The sequence below is a fragment of the Mustela lutreola genome, chromosome X (genome assembly GCF_030435805.1).
Source record: "Mustela lutreola isolate mMusLut2 chromosome X, mMusLut2.pri, whole genome shotgun sequence".
Classification (NCBI taxonomy): domain Eukaryota; kingdom Metazoa; phylum Chordata; class Mammalia; order Carnivora; family Mustelidae; genus Mustela; species Mustela lutreola.
The window spans coordinates 43,730,328-43,751,423 of NC_081308.1; the positions used below are offsets into that span (position 1 = coordinate 43,730,328).

At 38.7% G+C, this 21,096-nt stretch overlaps 1 protein-coding gene across 1 annotated transcript in view; it reads right to left on the reverse strand.

Annotated features, from left to right (window-relative positions):
- Positions 1-21,096, reverse strand: part of DGKK (diacylglycerol kinase kappa) — a 163,971-nt gene that overhangs the window by 32,551 nt on the left and 110,324 nt on the right. The window contains exons 9-14 of the mRNA XM_059157839.1: positions 12,986-13,169; positions 12,173-12,281; positions 11,271-11,410; positions 10,274-10,355; positions 7,926-8,017; positions 7,017-7,116 (exon numbers count right to left, since the gene is read on the reverse strand). Of these exons, the coding sequence (XP_059013822.1) occupies positions 7,017-7,116; positions 7,926-8,017; positions 10,274-10,355; positions 11,271-11,410; positions 12,173-12,281; positions 12,986-13,169 (707 nt within the window). The remainder of the gene's footprint in view (positions 1-7,016; positions 7,117-7,925; positions 8,018-10,273; positions 10,356-11,270; positions 11,411-12,172; positions 12,282-12,985; positions 13,170-21,096) is intronic.

Consider the following 21,096-nt stretch of genomic DNA (forward strand, 5'->3'; position numbering starts at 1 on the left):
TACATATCATATAAAGGGCAAGTATCCAAGATCTATAAATAACTTATGAAACTCCACATCCAAAAACCAAATAATCCAAATGGATGGGCAGAAGACATGACAGACATTTCTCCAAAGAAGACCTACAAATGGTCAACAGACACATAAAAAATGTTCCACATCACATGATATCAGTGAAATACAAATCAAAAGCCCAATGAGATACCGCCTCACACATGTCAGAATGGCTAAAATTAACAAATCATGAAACAACAAATGTTGGTGAGGATGTGGAGAAAGGAGAACCCTCTTATACTGTTGGTGGGGATGCAAGCTTATGCAGCCACTCTGGAAAACAGTATGGAGGTTCCTCAGAAAGCTGAATATAGAGCTTTCCTATGACCCAGCAATTGCACTGCTATGCATTTACCCCAAAGATACAAATGTAGTGATGTGGAGGGACATCTGCACCCTGATGTTTATAGCAGCAATGTCCACAATAGCCAAACTACAGAAAAAGCTCAGATGTCTATCAACAGATGAATGGATAAAGATCTGGTGTATACATATGCATGTGCACATGTGTGCACATGCACATGCACACACTCACACACACACACAGACACACAGGGATATTAAGCAGCCATCAAAAAACTAAATCTTGTCATTTGCAATGATGTGGATGAAAGTAAGGGGTATTATACTAAGTGAAATAAGTCAATCAGAAAAAGACAATTATCATATGATCTCACTGGTATGTGGAATTTAAGAAACAAAACAGGATTATAGGAGATGAGAGGAAAAAATAAAACAAGATGAAACCAGAGAGGGAGATGAACTATAAGAGACTCTTAATCATAGGAAACAAACAGGGTTGCTGGAGGGGAGGGATGTGTAGGGGTGGGATAACTGGACATTATGGGATAAATGGACATTAAGGAGGGATAAATGGACATTAAGAAGGGCATGTGATATTAAGGAGAGCACTGGGTATTATATAAGACTTATGAATCACAGACCTATACCTCTGAAATGAATAATACATTATATGTTAATTAATTGAATCAAAAAATTATAATGCAAAAAAAGAAAGAAGAAAACTATATAAATCAGCAAGGAATACATTTGGTGGCAAATTACAGAAACCATCTTTTTTAGTGGTTTAAATAAAGGTGTATCTGTATCATACAGCCAAATGCTTTACCTCTTTGAAAAAACAAACTGTGAATAAATGAAAAAATAAAAGAAGTAATTTATAATGATAAAATAATAGCTGGTATTATAACAGCTCACTTACATCAATGAATAAATCATCCAAGAGATCAAAAGGAAACAGTGACTTAAATGACAATTTGGGCCAGATGGGTCTAACAGATATATTTAGAATATTCTATCCTAAATCAGTAGAATAGACATTCTTTTCAAGTGCATATGGAATGCTCTCCAGATAGATCACATGTTAGGCCATGAAATAAGTCTCAACAAAATCAAGATGACTGAAGTCATATCATGCATCTTTTCTTACACAATGCTGTGAAACTAGAAATCAACCACTGGGCAAAATCAGGAAAGAAAACAAATACAAGGAGGTTAAATAGCATGCTACTAAACAATGAATAGGTCAAGGGGACATAAAAAAAATAAAACAAAACAAAACATTGAGACAAGTGAAAATGAACACACAAAATTCTGAACCTTTGGGATATAGGAAAGGCCATTTGAAGAGGGAAGTTTATAGCAATATGGGCCTCCCTCAAAAAGCAAGAAAAATCTCAAATCTCAAAAATATCAAAAACCTAACCTTACATCTAAGGAGATAGAAAAAAGAAAACAACCAAATCTAACAACAGTACGAGAAAGAAAATAATAAAAATGAGAGCAGAATAAGTGAAATAGAAATTAAACAACCAATAGAATAGATCAATAAAACCAGGGGCTGGTTCTTTGCAAAGACAAACTAAATTGATAAACCTTTAATCAGACTTACCAAAAGAGAGAGAGAGAAAAATAAACAAAATCAGAAGAGAAAGAAGAGAAATAACAACTGATGGTGCAGAAATACAAAGGATTATGAGAGAATATTATGAAAAATTATACATCAACAAATTGGACAACCTAGAATAAGTGAACAAATTCCTAGGGAAAAAAAAATCACTTTCCTTAACTGAACTAGGAAGAGATAAAAAATTTGAATATCATGGCCTGGGAATACATCTTAATAGCTCACAACTTCACTCTCTGAGTCCTCGGGTTTTCTCTCTACTTCCTTTGGAATAAATAAACTGACTTTGGAACAGAAAAAAAAAAAATTTGAACAGACTGATTACCAGCAATGAAATTGAATCACCAATCAAGAAATCCCCAACAAACAGAAGTCCAGGACCAGCTGGATTCATAGATGAATTCTACAGAACATTTACAGAAGAGTTCTCAACTATTCCAAAAAACATAAGAGGAGGGAAAGCTTCTACATTTATTCTATGAAGCCAGCATTAATCTGATAACAAAACTAGATAAACATAATATAAAAAAGGGGAACTACAGGCCAATATCTCTAAGAACATAGCTGCAAAAATCTTCAACAAAATATTAACGAACTGAACCCAACAGTACATTAAAAAATCATTCACCATGATCAAGTAGGATTTATTCCTCAGAGGCAAGGGTGATTCAATATTTGCGATTAATCAGTGTGACACACCACATCAACAACAGAAAGGATAAAAATCATGTGGTCATTTCAACAGATATAGAAAAAGCATCTAACAAAGTATACATCCATTCATGCTAAAAACCCTTAATAAAGTAGTTTTATAGGGAACATACCTCAACATGATAAAGGCCATATATGAAAAGCCCGCAGTCAGCCATAGTAAATGGTGAAAAAACAGAGCTTTCCCCCAAGATTAGGAACAAGACAAGAATGCCCACTCTCACCATTGTTATTCAGCATCTACTCGAAGTCCTAGCCACAGCAATCAGACAACAAAAAGAAATAAAAGGCATCCAAATCGCTAAGGAAGAAGTAAAATTTTTACTATCTGCAAATGAAATGATACTGTATATAGAGAACCCTAAAAAGACTCCACCAAAAAACTACTAGGGCAAAAAAATGAATTCAGTAAAGCTGCATAATGCAAAATCAATCTAAAGCAGTCTATGCACTAGTAAGGAAGTAGCAGAAAGAGAAATTAAGAAAACAATCCCATTTACAATTTCACCAAAAATAATAAACTTAAGTGAGGCAGTGTAAGATCTGTACTCTGAATGTTATAAAACACTGATGAATGAAATTAAAGATAACATAAATGGAAAGATATTCCGTGTTCATGGATTGGGAAAACAAATATTGTTAAAATGTCCATACTACCCAAAGCAATATACACATCCAATGAAATACCTATCAAATTACCAACAGCATTTTTCACAGAACTAGAACAATAATCATAAACTTTTTATGGAATGACAAAAGACCCTAAATACCAAAGCAATCCTGAGAAAGAACAAAACTGGAGGTATTACAATCCCAGATTTCAAGATGTACTACAAAGCTGTAGTAATCAAAACAGTATGGTACTGGAACAAAAATCAACACATAGATCAATAGCACAGTAGACAGAGCCCAAAAATAAACCCACAAAGATACCTCAACATAATAAAGATCATTTATCAAAAAACCCACAGCTAACATCATTCTTACAGGGAAAAACTGGGAGCTTTTCCATGGTCAGGAACAAGACAAGGGTGTCCACTCTCACCACTGTTATTCAACATAGTACTGGAAATCCAAGTCACAGCAGTCAGACAACACAAAGAAATAAAAGGCATCCAAATGGGCAAGGAGGGAGTCAAACATTCACTATTTGCAGTTGACATAATACTATATATAGAAAACCAGAATGACTCCACCAAAAAACAGGTAGTACTGCTGAGTCAATTCAATAAAGTTGTAGGATACAAAATCAATGTATAGAAATCTGCTGCATTTCTATACACCAATAATGAAGTGACAGAAAGAGAAATTAAGGAATCAGTCCTGTTTACAATTGCACCCAAAATAATATAATACTTAGGAATAAATGTAACCACAGAAGTGAAAGACCTGTACTCTGAAAACTAAAACATTGATGAAAGAAATTGAAGATGACACAAAGAAATGGAAAGATAGTCCATGCTCATTCATTGAAAGAACAAATATTGTCAAAATGTCTATACTACCCAAAGCAATCTACACATCAATGCAATCTCTGTCAAACTATCAACAGTATTTTTCACAGAAATGGAACAAACTCTCCTAAAATGTGTATGGAAACACAAGACCCAGAATAGCCAACGCAATCTTGAGAAAGGAAAGCAAAGCTAGAGGTACCATAATTCTGGACTTCAAGTTATATTACAAAGCTGTAGTAATCAAAACAGTATAATATCCAAGATCTATAAGGAACTCCTCAAACTCAATACACACACAAAACAGATAATAATGTCAAAAAATGGGCAGACGACATGAACAGACACTTCTCCAAAGAAGACATACAAATGGCTAACAGACACATGAAAAAATGTTCATCATCCTTAGCAATCAGGGAGTTTCAAATCAAAACCACATTAAGAAACCACCTTACACCAGTTAGAATGGCCAAAATTAACAAGATAGTAAACAACGTGTGTTGGAGAGGATGTGGAGAAAGGAGAACCTGCTTACACTGTTGGTGGGAATGCAAGTTGGTGTAGCCACTTTGGAAAACAGTGTGGAGATTCCTTAAGAAATTAAAAATAGAAAAAAAAAAGAAATTAAAAATAGAGTTACTTTATGATTCTGCAATTGCACTACTGGGTATTTACCCCAAAGATACAGATGTAGTGAAAAGAAGGGCCATCTGTACCCAAATGTTCATAGCAGCAATGGCCACAGTTGCCAAACTGTGGAAAGAACCAAGATGCCCTTCCACGGACAAATGGATAAAAAAGATATGGTCCATATATACAATGGAATATTATGCCTCCTTCAGAAAGGATAAATACCCAACTTTTGTATCAACATTGACAGGACTGCAGGAGATTATGCTGAGTGAAATAAGTCAAGCAGAGAGAGTCAATTATCATATGGTTTCACTTTCTTGTGGAGCATAGGGAGTAGCACAGAGGACATTGGGAGATGGAGAGGAGAAGTGAGTTGGGGGAAATCGGAGGGGGAGACAAACCACGAGAGACTGTGGACTCTGAGAAACAAACCGAGGGTTTTGGAAGGAGGGGGTTGGGTGAGTCTAGTGGTGGGTATTGTGGAGGGCATGTATTGTATGGAGCACTGGGTGTGTTGCATAAAAAATGAATTTTGGAACACTGAAAAATAAAATAAAATAAAAATAGAAAGAAACCAGTATGATAATGGCACAAAAATAGCCATCCAGATCAGTGGAACAGAATAGAAAACCCAGAAGTAAACCCATAATTATATGGTCAGTTAATCTTCAACAAAGCAGGAACGACTATCCAATGGGAAAAAAATGTCTCTTCAACAAATTGTGTTGGGAAAACTGGACATTAACATGCAAAAGAAAGAAACTGGACTGCTTTCTTATGCCATACACAAAAACAAATTGAAAATGGGTGAAAGACCTAAATGTGAGACATGAAACCATAAGATCCTAGAAGAAAGCACAGACAGTAACTTGTCTGGCATCAGTTGTAGTAACTTTTTCTAGATAGGTCCCCTCAGAAAAGGGAAATAAAAGCAAAAATAAAATATTGGGACTACATCAAAATAGAAAGCTCTGCACAGTGAAGGAAATAATCAACAAAACTATAAGGCTACCTATGGAATGGGAGAAGATATTTGCAAATGACATGTCTGACAGAGGGTTAGTATCTAAGATATATAAAGAATTGATGGGGCACCTGGGTGGCTCAGTGGGTTAAAGCCTCTGCCTTCGGCTCAGGTCATGATCCCAGGGTCCTGGGATCAAGCCCTGCATTGGGCTCTCTGCTCAGCAGGGAGCCTGCTTCCTCCTCTCTCTCTGCCTGCTTCTCTGCCTACTTGTGATCTCTGTCTGTCAAATAAATAAATAAAATCTTAAAAAAAAAAGAATTGACACAACTCAAGACCTAAAACACCAATAATCCAATTTAAAAATGGCCAGAAGACATGAACAGACACTTCTCCAAAGAGGACATCCAGATGGCCAACAGACACTTTAAAAGATGCTCAAATATCACTCATCATCAGGGAAATACAAGTCAAAAACACAACAAGCTATCACCTCACACCTCTCAGACTGGCTAAAATCAACAACACAGTTAACAACAAGTATTGGCGAGGATGTGAGGAAAGGGGAACCCTCTTACACTGTTACTGGGAATGCAAACTGGTGCAACCACTCTGGAAAACAGTATGGAGGTTCCTCAAAAAATTAAAATAGAATTTCCATAGGATCCAGTAATTCCACTACTGGTTATTTAACCAAAGAAAATGAAAATACTAATTTTAAAAGATACATGCACCCTTATGTTTATTGCAGCATTATTTACAACAGCTAAGTGTCCATCCATGGATAAGTGGATAAAGGATGTGTTATATACATACAATGGAATATTACTCATCCATAAAAAATAATGACATCTTGCCATTTACAACAATATGGATGGATCTATAGGGCACAATACTAAGCAAATAAGTCAGTCAGAGAAAGACAAATACCAAGTGATTACACTCTTATTTGGAATTTAAGAAACAAAACAAAAGAAGAAAGAAAAAATAAACCAAAAAACAGACTCCCAAGTGTAGAGAACAAACTGATGGTTACCAGAAGGGAGGTTGTTGGGGGATATATGAAATAGGTGTCAACAGGATTAAGAATACACTTATCATGATGAGCACTGAGTAATGTACAGAATAGCTGAATCACTATATAGTACACCTGAAACTAATATAATAGTGTATGTTAATTTTAATGGAATAACAATAATAAATTAAAAAATAAAAGATAAAAAGGAGGCCCTGGCTCCACAAAGCATGGAAGATAAAAGGAATGGAAACTTACTTTCAAAATCACAGATTCTATAGCTGTATTGTTCTGTTTTATCTGACTCCAAGCCTTTACAATATCCACCACAAAATCTTCCACTGCTGAACACAGGAATCTGCAAAGATAAGACATATGGGACAATGTGATATGGATTATGATGTCCAGAGCCCTTCTGTCTTATAAAGTCCATCTTCCACTTTCTCTTTCCTGTCTCTCTTTCCTGATCTGTAATCTCTCCCTTCCTTCCTCTCCCCTCTTCCTTTGTTTTTCTATTTTTTCATGTATATATGGTCAAATACATGAATACCTAAGAGAGTTTAATTAGATTTTCTTAGCCCTAAATTCAGAATTTCCAGAAAAGAAAATTCAGTTGATCCACCTTAGGTCAGGTTCTTACCTGGGTCAAATCGGCTATGGTTCAAGGGCCCATATAATTTAGTACAAACATAATGACTTTGGGAGGACTGTCCCTGGGGGGAGTATTTATCAAAGGAGAATATGGCAGACTCATCAGGAACCATCCAAAGTGTCCCAGGAGAAATGAATGACCCACATATTTGGAAGGGCAGAATGTGTTGTTTGGGATACAAGAAAGCAGCTGTCATCAATTCTATAGAGACCTTTCCCAGTGTCAGATGGAAAGCAAGGGGTTCCTACTATAGGGAGTTATGTTATACCCTTGAATAGTGTGGAATGTTGTTTCTCTTTGTTTCTCTGGCTTGTAATTCTGTCTTTTTGGACTAGCAGGAGCCCTTACCTCAATCTCATCTATTTTTTCATTCAGGTGGTTGGAGTTGGGAGAAATTTGATAACTTTCCTTGGCCTCAGTACCCCAACCTATCAAAATGAGCTCCTTCTCTGACTGAGGAACAGCTCATGAAGGCAATAAAAACACTCCAGTTTGAAAGCCAAAGGAAGACTGACCTTGTTGCGATGATCATCTCTGTGGGGTACTTGGCCTTCAGGATTTTGTTCAACTCAGTGGTTGCGGATTCTAGATGTTGGATGGCAGCAGCCTAGGGAGAAATGAGTGTTCAGCTCTTGAATCTCAGGACTGAGACATAGTCTGCTGCCCAGCTTTATCTCCTCATTATTTCTTACTCTTTACCAACAACTCAACTGCCTCACTGAAAATAATCACAATCAAATAATTCTTTGTGAAGGACCCCATAGATAATCTTAGATCTGTGGTCATTCTAAAAAAAAGAGATGTATATTGTTTGCTGTCACTTAAATAATTCTCAAAAACTCATGGAGGTAAATTTTTGTTCCATATTTCAAATGAACAAACAAGCTCATATTGCATAGCTCGTAAATAATAGATCTGGGATTTGAACCCACATCTTTCCAATGCCAAAGTGTTACCTCTTATTATAATAATATTAGTAATAACAATAACATTCACTTATATAGTACTTACAATGTACCAGTCTCTGTTCTAAGCTATATATAAATATTTTCTTATGTAATCCTTGTAATAACCCCATTTCACAGAACAGCAAACTGAGGCACAGGAAAGGGGTACGCTGATAAGTGGCATAGCCAGGATTTGATTCCAGGTAGTCTGGCTCTTGAGTCGGTGTTCTTCCTCTCCGCGCCCCCACCCCCCCCAGGCTTCATGCCCAGTGTGGAATTTGAACTCATGGACCTGAGATTGAGAGTCACATGCTCTACCAACTGAACTAGCCAGGAGCCCCGAGTCTGTATTCTTAACTACAGCTGCCTCTCTTCCCTCTCCCATCATCTCTTTCATTCAAATATCTACCAAGTCCTGGTGATTCTATTACTCCTATATGTCTTAAACATGCCCACTTCTTCTTATCCATGTTACCACTTCACCAGTTCAAATCACCATAATCTTTTGCCTAGATAATTGCAGCATCTCCTCTCTTTTCTCCTTGCCTCTAGTCTTTATTCCTTCAATTGTTTTTCCATGTACCATGCAATTCTACTTCAAACCCTTCTAGTAGATAGCAGAATACTATCTATTAGATAACAGAAAGGATATATGGACACATATGTGATAAAGCAAGTATAGTGAAATTTAATGGTAGACTCTAGCATTTTATATATGTAGGTTTGAATACTTATTTGTACTATATATCTCAAACTTTAATATAATACCTAATAATATGTACTATGATATACTTATAGCAGATGGCCAATAAAATGTCATTTATAGGGGAACCTGGGTGGCTCAGTTGTTAAACATCTGCTTTGGGCTTAGGTCATGATCCCAGGGTTCTGGAATCAGGCCCCGCACCTGGCGCCCTGCTAGGCGGGAAGACTGCTTCTCCCTCTCCCACTCCTCCTGCTTGCTTTCCCTCTCTTGCTGTGTCTCTCACTGTCAAATAAACAAATAAAATCTTAAAAATGTAATTTAGATTGAAATAAGCTTTTTTATGTCTTTGAGAGTTACATCCTGTAGGCTAGAGTCCTAACTAATTTTACTATTGAGTTCAAGAAGCTGGTATGTTTGAAAATTCTCCTAATAATATAAGGAAAAAATTCTATAATTCTCTTTAGGGCAAAAGCCCAAACTTCCTACCATGGGTTACTGGGTTCTTCCTGGCCTGGGCCCTGATTTCTTTTCCAGCCTCATCTTTAGTCATTCTCTCTGCATTTCTCCTCCCTGACCCCAATGCTTTAGCCATTAATAAATGTATGTGAATATTCTATTCTGTTCTGTGAATATTCTATGCTCTGTCTTGCCTTTGGAACAACATACACTATTCAATCTGTCTGGAACAGGCCTCCTCTTTCTTAATATCCTGATTAACTCCCTCTGTTCCTTCAATCTTTTCTGAAATGGTGTTTCTGAGAATCTTTCCTTGATTTCCCCCAGATTGGGCTTGGTACACCTGCTGGGTGTTCACACCACTTTCTACTTACTTATATACTAACACTCATACTACTTTAGTAAAACTATTGTTTCTATTACTATGAACTCCATGACAGCATGAACTGTGTCATTCTTTTTTACCTACTAGTACATAAGAACAGCTCCTAGAACAGTATCTCACACATAGTAGGTAATCCAGAAGTATTTTCATATATAATTTGAATGAATGAATAAGTAAATGGCTGAATGAATTATATCCCCAGTGTCTAACACCGTTTCTAGTAAAAGCTGCTTATTGACATGTCTCTGGTCTTCAATGATCTTATGCTCATTGAGACCATGGACAATACAAAAGCTTCTCTCTGGGTTTGCCTTTTATTTCACTATGTAATAAAGCTGTTGGCTTGAATTACAGCTGGGCAGTAGTTACCTCAAATCGGGGTACATCCATTCCAACCTGTCCTCTTAGCAATGGGGTTTGTCTGGGAGTCTCACGGATCATCACACTCCATCTGAAATGAAGGTCAAAGACAGACAGATATTTAGGGCTCTGTTTTGTCACAGGCTGTCATCAATGCTTCACATAGCAAGAGAAAGGTCAAAATGTTTATGTAGTGAAGGAAGATGAGTTGTAGAGATGCCCACACTATCTCAGGTCATCTGATCTCAAATATACTACAAGTGGGGCCTCTGCCTCGGTACTTCTTAAAACCAGTGTGATGGAAAGAATTTCATCATAGGGTCAGAGGACAGTGCTTCTCAACCAGAGAGGTAACTATCAAGATCACTTCAGGTGCTTTTGTAACATAAATATGCCAGGGCCCAAGACATACTGAATAAGAGTCTTTGTGGTGGCTTCAGCTTGGTACCTTGAAAAAACTTCCCAGAATATCCTAATGGGCAGCCATAAATTAAATACTATGACCCAGCATTGACCCTATCTCTTTTCAGGAGATAGGATGGCAATACTCATTCTTCTCTAAAGCAGAGACAATCTAAGCCAATTATTTCTGAACCCTAAGTTTTTTGAGTTTCTTTGAAAAACTTATGAAGCTATAGAATGGTTTCTATACTATTCTGGAATAGAATAGAAAGATAGAAACATTCCCAAGGGGGGAAAAATATGCTTACATAGATAATTAGCTATGCAATTTGAAGGAGGTTTACAGAACTCTTAAAATTTACCTGTGGGGCTCCTAATTTAGGATCTTTTAAGTTTGAACAGGGGCTTTAGTGATGTCTAAAAGAAACATGGTAGATCCTGACTTCCTAATAGACAAGGCCACCCAAAACTGCCCTGCACTGAAGCCAGAAAGGAATGAGGCTCTGTGAGGGAGGTTAGAATATTCATGATTGAGATGATGTAAATGAGAGTAATTGATATGGGACTGGAACAGGCACAATGACGTAATCATTCAGCCACTCACCTGTCTAGAATCCTCACACTAGCCTGCTCCACTCTGTTGAGTATGGTAATAGGTGACTTGTTTTTGTTCCAGAATGCACCCCAGCCTAGGACACGGGCCAGATCATTTCCAGTTCCAAGTGGGATGACTGCCAACTGACACTGCAAGAACAAAACAAGGAACCATTTTCAGTCAATTCTACCAAGATCCACCCATAAAAGAACCCAGAAGGTGCTCCTTGGGAAAGATAGTGATCTAAAAACCAGTGGCAATAAGAGACTTCTGATTTTAGGAAGTGTAATAGGAAGATATTGATGCTAAGTGAACATTTTCCTGAAAAGTTTGTCACCACTTTTGGCAATGCAGAATGTATTCAGTGCAGGGAAAAGTTAGAATATGACAATATTTATAGCCATGCTTATGAAAGAGAAATATAGCCACAAATTTCCATCAAGCCTTGGCCAAAACGATAACGTGCCTCGGGAGACAAAGCTACTAAAGTCAGAAGAACAGGGAGCTAGCTATCTAGGGAGAGGGAGGAAAGTGAGAAGAAAGTTTCTGCTACTTTTGAGACTCAGGAAGGAAACTGGTGGCTTCAAGATGGATAGGAAATTGGAGTCTGAATGTGGCCTGCAGCCACTTCTTTTTTGCTTGCTCTCCTTTCCTTCAAATATTTACTTTGGGGCCTGGGGCATAAAGCACTGCTCATTCTTTCTGCTAACTCCCTCATTTCTCCTTCCCACAGAAAATGGTTTAGGTGGGAAAGCTTAGAGTGAGAATCTCCCTGTCAGGTTGACTATGAAACCAGTGGAAAACACGTGCTGTATAGATAAGGAGAGTGAAGACTAAGGACATTTTGGGATGAACAGGTCCATACCCACAGTCTCTCTAGCAATGATTGAACTGAGTCAGCAAGAACTCACCTTTTCATGTAATTCAAAGGCATCAATCAGAGATAAGACCCAGCTCACGCTGCCATCTCCACCACAAACCACAATGCGAAAGCGAGAAAAATTCTTGAACATGCATAGCCTGAAAGAAAGAGGGGAACAGGAGTCATTTCATGAACTACTAGGTTTTACAACTCTTTTCTATACTGTGCTGGGAGCTAAGGACTACTGCTTCTGCATCCTGCTAACAGGCTACCCACCTTCTTTTACTTAGCTCCTATCTCTCTGTGTACCTAACATTACAGGCAATGCTCCCATAGGCAGTCCTGGAGCTGAGGCCTTGCTTCAGCCCACCCTCTTCTATGCCTACCCTTGCTCTAGAAGCTACTCGTAACCTAGCCAAACCCACTTGCTGAGGCCCAAGAAGCCTTGTACAGTGGCCAGTGGCTTCACAGAAACCAGAGCTGAAACAGCCAGATGGTCCATAAGTAAAACAGGTCTATAGTGGAGATATATCTGTTTGGTCGCAGGAAAGAATGAGGGACAGGAAAGGTGAACAGCAATACCCATATGCCTCTTCCCCTGAGGCCAGGAGACAGAGTTAGACTTCTTCCAACCAGGAAAGGTGGAAGGAATCTGAGAGCAGAACATGAGCTTGAAGGGATTTCTGGGAGAGGGCTAAAAATCCTCCAACTAGCCAACCCCAAATTCTCTGAAGTTATGTGTCTGTATCCTGACTTGATTGTGCCCAGGTACTAGAACTGATTCCAGAAACCCTTACTCTAAAATGTATAGTTCGAAGAGTCCCTTCTATATACTCAACTGTATCCTTTAGCTCATGCTTACCCAGCTTCAGGTCCACCCTTTGACAGGTCAAAAACTTGAGACGGGTTAAGGTACTGTTTGAATTTTCGGAGGAAGACGATCCCTTGGTGATCGCCGCTTTTGGAGTTGATGAAGATGAGAAGGGGACATGAACAGGCTGATGACCAATTGAGGTTCCAGAAGTCTGAAGACACTACTAATTGGCCTGATACATGCACACAACAAAAAGAAAAGGAGAAGAAAGAAAAGGGCCATTGAGATGGAAGTAAGAGATGACTTGACATCACATTTTGCAAAGACTTTTTAAAAACAGCTTTATTGAGGTATAATTGATAAACAAAGAATGGCACATATTTAATATATACAATTTAATGGGTTTAGATATATACAAACACCCATGATACAATCACCACAAGCAAGGCAAAAAGACATATCCAAAAACTCTCAGAGTTTCCTTATGCTCTAGTCTGCTGAGACTGAGAAGCAGAGGAGAATTCAGAGCACAACCCAAAGGGGCTCTCATTTAATGTCTGCCCAAGCTGTTGCCAGGCAAACAACATTTGCTGAGCAATTACTACATGCCAATCATCACGGTAGATACTTCTAGGGGTATAGCTCCTGTCCTCCAGCTGGGGAAACAGACTTATACACAGTAGTATGTTGGAACACAAAGATTAAGGAAATTGGTGCCACAATGAGGGATTAATAAAACACCATGGGGAACTGAAGAAGGAGAGGATTGAAAGCTGGAGAGGAGGATCAGAATACCAATTAGTTCTCTCTTTGCCTGGGATAGTTCAGTTCTCACAGTGAGAGGATATCAGGTAAGGAGAGAGGAGGGGGGGAAAGGCTATCTTTTAGACAGCAGTTAATGACAGAGAACATATCAGTGTGGGAGGAAGAAGGGAAATTTAATCACCCCTCCAAGGCTCTGGCAGGGCAATCCCAGTTATCACACCAACTTTCAGGGGGAAAAAAGACTATAGGGAAATTGTCTGAACAAGAGAGAGTCTTTTAATAATTCCTAACTCTGAAGTTCCCTATAGGGAAGTGAAGTTATAGCAGCCTAAATTGTCAGTGCCTGCCAGCTCATGCTGAGCCTTTGAGCCTGTTGGCAGGGAGACAGGCAGTGAGCAATGGCCCCCTAGGAGATGAGACAAATCGTGAGCCCCTAAACTCTGAGCTTTGGCTTGCCAGGGATACCCCAGCAAAAATAAATGCAAAGGGCAAATGTTATATGGCTCACTCCTGAATTGTGTATGATGTCCCATTTGTTGTAATTGGGGTGAAAGTGAGCCTGGAGGAATACTGCAGTCATGAGTAGATTTCATGGCTGTTTTGCCTGGAAAAACTTAAAGCAGTCTTCCTCTATGGGCCAATTCCTACTCACTGGCCAGTAGAACTTGAAGGCATCCTTAGCCAGTTAGCCAGTCAGGTACCAAATTTTCAGGGCTTGTTAGTACTCACAGCTACAAGGGGAGTCTGCCATGTTCCTTCAGTAGCATATCTTGGAAATAGTTACTCTCCCTGAACACATTACCTGAAGGTAGTACCCTTTTCAATATTTGTTTTACAAAAGGTAGTATGTTGATGCAATGTTAGTTAAGACATTAATTCATTCATTCAACAAACATGTATTGAGGGCATTCTCTGTGCTTGTCCTTCTTATGTTCTGAGAATACAGTGGTGGGCAAGATAGAAATAGTTTCTGCTCTTGTGGAACTTATATTCTAATGGTGGAAAGCACAACAAAACAAAGTAATATAGAAAAGAACATGATATGAAGAAAAAGAAGTAAGGGAAACAGGATAGAGACTAAAGGGGTTGTTATTTTAGATGGGATGGTCAGGGACAGCTTCTCTAGGGAGGTGACATTTGAGATGAGACTTGAATGAAGTAAAAAAGTGAGCAATGCATATATGGGGGGGGGAGTTTTGGGAGCAGAAGAAAGAATAAGTGGTAGGACCCAGAGAAGGGAGAATGTCTGGGGTATCTGAGGGCCACTGAACAGAATGGCATGACTATTGTGGAGTGAGTGAGGGGCAGACTGGCAGAAATGAGGTCAGAGAGATGGCAGAACCACACAAAATGACAATGAGATGTGAGGAAGCAGTTAAAAAATCAGGGTGAGACTGTTTAGTATAGTACAAAACATTAGGGGTCAGGTCATAAGATATATGAAGAAAATCATCAAAAAAGGCCATACCTTTTAATTTTTATTTTACTTATTTTTTCTTTTCTTTTTTTAAAAAAGAGTTTGTTTATTTTTTGGACATGGAGAGAGACACGGAGAGAGAGGGAACACAAGCAGGGGGTGTGGGAGAGGGAGAAGCAGTCTTCCCACTGAGCAGGGAGCCCAGTGCGGGCCTTGATCCCAGGATCCCGGGATCATGACCTGAGCCAAAAGCAGATGCTTAATGACTGAACCACCCAGGCACCCCTTATTTTTTTCTTAAGGAGAGAGGGCATGTGCACACACATGGGTGGGGTAGTGTGTATGAGGAAAGAACAGAGGGAGAGGGAGAGAGAGAATCTTAAGTAGTCTCCGTGCCCAGGATGGAGACTTACTTCACAACATGGAGATCATGACCTGAGCCAAAATCAAGATTTAGACACTTAACCAACTGAGCCACCTTACGCGCTCCTAAAAAAAGTAGTAACGTTTTATGTGCTTGCTCCTCATCCAACCAGCAATGCAGGGATCAACTCATGGCCTTGGCCTCAAGCTTACCTCTTCTTTGTTTGAGAAGCTGATTCTGCTCTGAGCTTCCTTTCCTTATTCAGCAACCTTCTGCTAACAACCTCCAGGGGATCATGTGACTTTGGGTATGTACTCCAGTGAAAAGATTTATGGAAACAGGTTGCTGCCAACATCTAGAGAAACTGTGAGCTATGCTTAGAAGCAAGGACTCCCCCTGCCAGAGGTCCTGGAATAGACCTATCTATGCCCAGTGATTTTTTTTTTTAAAGATTTTATTTTTATTTTATTTGACAGAGAGAGAGATCACAAGTAGGCAGAGAGGCAGGCAGAGACAGAGGGGGAAGCAGGCTCTCTCGATCCCAGGACACTGAGATCATGACCTGAGCTGAAGGCAGCGGCTTAATCCACTGAGCCACCCAGGCGCCCCTGCCCAGTGATTTTTAACAGATGGGTTAGTCCCTTTCTAGAGGGGAGGCAGCAGTGGCACTGAGACCAACTACTGTGAGCTGTTTGGACCTCTGTTTCCTTATCTGCATAGTGGGCCGTTTGAAAAACTAACTTGTTTCCCAGTGTTGAGATGAAAATGAGATAGGAGCTACATTGATAAGAAAAAGAAATATAAATTGTTTCTTAAAGGTGAAAAGATGACCAAACTCATTCATAAATGAGAAATATACTGATTAAAACCAGGCCATAGTACCATTTTTTTCTTACCCAGAAAACTGGCCAAAAAAAAAAAAAAAATAGATGATACACTTGATTGAGGAAGACAGAAAATATGAACTCTTACTGAGGGTGGATGTGCAAAGTGACACAAGCCCTATGGGGGGCAATCTGATAGCATCTATGAAAATTATAAATGCTTATGCATTATGGCCCAGTAATTACACTTCTGGGAATTTTTCCTATAGATTTATATGTAAAATGACCTGCATGAGATTGTTCATTGCAACATTGTTGTAATAGCAAGAGACCGAAAACTTTGAAATTAGAGGACTGCTCAAATAAATTATGGTATATATTCATATAATAGAGTATCTTGTAGCTGTAAAAAGGAATGAGGAAGCAATCTTCTGTTGATCAAAAAGATCTCCAAAATATGCTGTGAAGGAAAAAGAGAAGCAAGGTTCAGAGGAATGTGTATAGTATTAAAAAGGGAAGGGATAAAAATATATGTTTATATTTAGTAGTATATACAGGAAGAAATACTAGAAGCTATTCAATAAACTAATGGCAGCAATCAACTTTTTGTGAGTGGGGATTGGATGGGGCTATGGGAGACTGAGAAGATTGAGAGAAAGGATAGTAAGTTTTTACTAAACATGTGCATATGTGTTTCTATTTTAAAAAGTTTGAACCATGTGACTATATTAACTAATCAAGAATTAAATTAAGAAATAAGAAAAATAATTATGTTAATATTATATATAAATTACATAGCCATGAAGTTGTAGCTGAAATCATTTGTAGATCCATTTGGCAGCTTGGAGCATGGGCAGTCTTCTGCAGTGTACTTCTACAACAGAATGCAGCTGTGTGCCACAGCTGGTTGCCCTCCAGATTTATTCACTAACCTACAGCAAACATCTTAACTTCTCTGGGTGTTCATTTCTACATATGTATAATAGCATCATGTTGCAATGATTAATAAAATGATCCAGGATGGGGGTGGAAAACTGAGATAAAAAGAAAATTCTGTAATTAAGCCAACTTAAACTTCAGTGTCAAACCTAATTTGGTCACAGATGGGAAGACAAGAGGAAGAAGTGCTGGCAGAAAGCTATCCCTAGGAGAAGACAGGGACAGCAACATCTAGCATTTCCCCAGAGCATCTGAATTCGAGGAAGGCCAAGTTTGTCAAGGGAATCTTGTGAAGAAGGTGACAAAATTGTGTGGCATTGTGGGCTGGAATGTAGCAATATTAGGCAGATTCATAACCAGGTAAGTGTGCCCACAAAGTTGCTTTTGAATAGACTGATGTTAATTGTAGGGGGGTGTCCTCTACTGTTTTAATCAACAATTCAAATGAAAACATAGAAGACTTCTCAACTCTGAAGTACTCAAAGCTGGAGGGAAAGTTATTGGATGACAGAAAAAGGATTGAATGGGGTTCCTAGGTGGCTCAGTCATTAAGCGTCTGCCTTCAGCCCAGGTGATGATCCCAGTGTCCTCAGATCGAGCCCCATATCAGGCTATCTGTTTGGCGGGAAGCCTGCTTCTCCCTCCCCACTCCCTCTGCTTGTGTTCTCTCGCTGTGTCTCTCTTTCTGTCAAATAAATAAATAAAATATTTAAAAAAATAGAATAAAGATTGTAAAATAACCTCAAAGGGCGGATAGGTCAAAGTCAACAAGATGAAAATGGGATAAATGTGAAGCCAGGATTTTTAGTACCAAGGACATAAATCATACTGGAATAGGACAATACGAACTTGGTTTGGCAGCATCAAGTGTGAAAAGGGCTTAGAAGATTTAAGTTGACTTTAAACTCCAGATGGCTCAGCAGCCTGAAAGAGCTTTTCTTTTTTTTTTTTTTTTTTTAAGATTTTATTTATTTATTTGGCAGACAGAGATCACAAGTAGGCAGAGAGGCAGGCAGAGAGAGAGGAGGAAGCAGGCTCCCTGCCGAGCAGATAGCCCGATGCGGGGCTCGATCCCAGGACCCTGGGATCATGACCTGAGCTGAAAGCAGAGGTTTTAACCCACTGAGCCACCTGAGCTGAAAGCAGAGGTTTTAACCCACTGAGCCACCCAGGCGCCCCCTGAAAGAGCTTTTCAAGAAAAATCTCATGCTTCTTTGAGCTGCATTAATACAAGCACAGTGCCGCAAAACAGGGGGTGTATAGTTTCTCTCAAATTTGTTCAGTTCATACCACAGAAGGATGTTAAATTAGCATAAGGATGGCTTACCAATCTTCTTCCTGTATTTTAAAACTATCTTTAACAAATGTTAGTTCATCTAACCCTCACAATGCACCTGAGTACAACTGTTATTGAAAGAAAGTCTCTCAAGAGTGAGATTCAATTGGATCAAGAATGTAGATGACTTGAAAGAAAGGCTCGAAACTAACGCATAGGGCATTAGATGAGATACTACACAAAAAGAATAGCTTAGCTCAGGTACTTCTAGGCGATATTATGTCATTGGTGGAAAGCAAAAGAAAGTAGCAATGCCTTTAGTTGATGATCTATAACAAGAATAAGAAGTGATGCATGAAGCACTGGGTGTAATACACAATGAATCGTGGAATACTACATCAAAAACTAATGATGTACTGTATGGCGACTAACACAACGTAAAAAATAAAGTTAGAAATAAAGAAAAGAAAAAATTCTTGCTAAAGAACAAAATAAAACAAAAGAATAAGAAGAGATATAGGATAAAACAAACAAACCAACCCCCCCAAAACCGAAATTCCATAAGGACAAGAAGCACAAAGACCTTTGGGCTAATTATAAAGAAGAGTTTGCAGCCTCTTTATACCTATTTGGGGTGATTGGTGGGATGCTGAGATGGGCATCCTTCATTCTGCTTAGACATCTTCCCTAGGTTCCCCACTGGTGTGAGCAAAGTCTCAGATTTCAGGACTAGATTGATTTTCATGGCAGCTTGAGTTTGTTTGGGTGACTAATTTGCTACTTTTTCTCTTCTATCAATCCCATTTCCCCCCAGTCTCTTCTTTTTTCTATCCAGCCAAACATCTCTTATTTACCAAGTCATCCACTTCAACACCTCTCTAGTTAACTGTCTGGTAGATGACTTATGTGGGTAAATATTTGAGTAGATCTGAGAATAATATATGCATGCACCTCTGAGTGAAGTTAGCTTTGTGTCTATGCATGTCATTATGGGAACATATGAACATGCTTGCTTGAAGAAAACTGTGTGAATGGTTCATTCTTTGTACCAATGTCTATCTGGATGTATCTGTATTAGGGTTGGAAAATGAACTGGGAGAGACTAGAGTGTCTCTCAGTGTGTATATATGTGGGTGCACACATGTGCACATGTGCTATGTCTAGTTATAAAACTCCGTTGTAATAACTACAGAATCCTTGCCCCCTTCAGTTCTCTGACTGAAGAAACTACAAACTCTTCTTTCTTTTCTTTGCTGTCAGCCAATGCTAGCTCTTCTTTGATGACAAAGTGGGCAGCAAGCATCAATATGGGGAAAATTTTTAAGTCAATGAAATGCTGGTTCACTAATCACATCCAGACAAGTGGACATCCCACATGTCAGAGATGGGTAAATTAGTATATTAGTGAAATATAAGTGAAAACACTCCAGGCAGGGTTTGAACTTTAGCTCTAGTAAGTGAAATTGACCATATATAGAGTGAAGCTAACTACACAAACTGAAATTAATGGGCAGTGTATCTCTCTGCTGGCTTTGTGAAACAGTAGTGTCAGTTGGTAAATATATTAGACTTCTAAATTCTTTAGTGTTCGTAAAATAGGTCAGCTCTTTTTAGCTGTGATATGTGATTTTGATCTTCACAGTACCCATTACTTAATAATGAGTAATATAGAAGCAAATGAACAATTAAATGGCAAAAAGGAGAGTCCCTTTAAGGAAAAAGTGGGGAAGGGGAGGTATATTCAAAAAGGTATTGTCAGCGATGGCTAGAGTGAAATATCCTTGTGGGGGTCTACAGTTTTCATTAGGCTAGAAGACTAGTGATTTAATTTGTTGTCCTTTGGGGCTATGTTTCTTGATATTCAAGCCCTTTACGTATTATCACTTATCCTCCCAATACATAGTTATCATTCCCAATTAGATGTGGAAAGGGAAGCTCAGAGTATGTAAGTGACTTACTCAAGGTCACCTAGCTAGTAAGTGACTAAAACTCATGGTTGCTTGGCCTTTGTTTTTTTCCTTTACATCATGTTGTTTCTAAGTCTCATCATTATTTAATAATAAAGACAAACACGAACTGGACAAAACATCCCTCTGCTTTGCCCCTGTTTTAACTGTTCTAACATCTCTAGACCTTCTGAGAGAAGACTCTATAGAAAGCTTACTCTTGCTGCATTTATTTCATTTCTGCCTCCTTTCTATGCAGCATCTTGCAATTAGTTGACTGTCCTAATATTTTCTGATCTCCAAGTGTCTCCAAGTGTAACTCCTTTGGTGCTTACCATATGCTACCTTAATCTATATATTGTCATACTATATCAATATCCTGGGTCAACAATAGCCATAAGCTCTGGAAATGTTCTTATATTGGATCTCTTTGTAGCCTTTCAGCACCTTAGGAAAGAATTCTCAATAAATCACTTGAGTTTAGGAATTGACAAAGCATCAACAGAGCATGCTGGGGCAATAATCATGCTAGTTTCAGATTTGGAGTCAACCTTGGTGTTAGTTTCCATTCTAAAAATAATATGACCTGGGCCTTTATGTATTTCTTCCTTGCCCACCTGGATGCAAG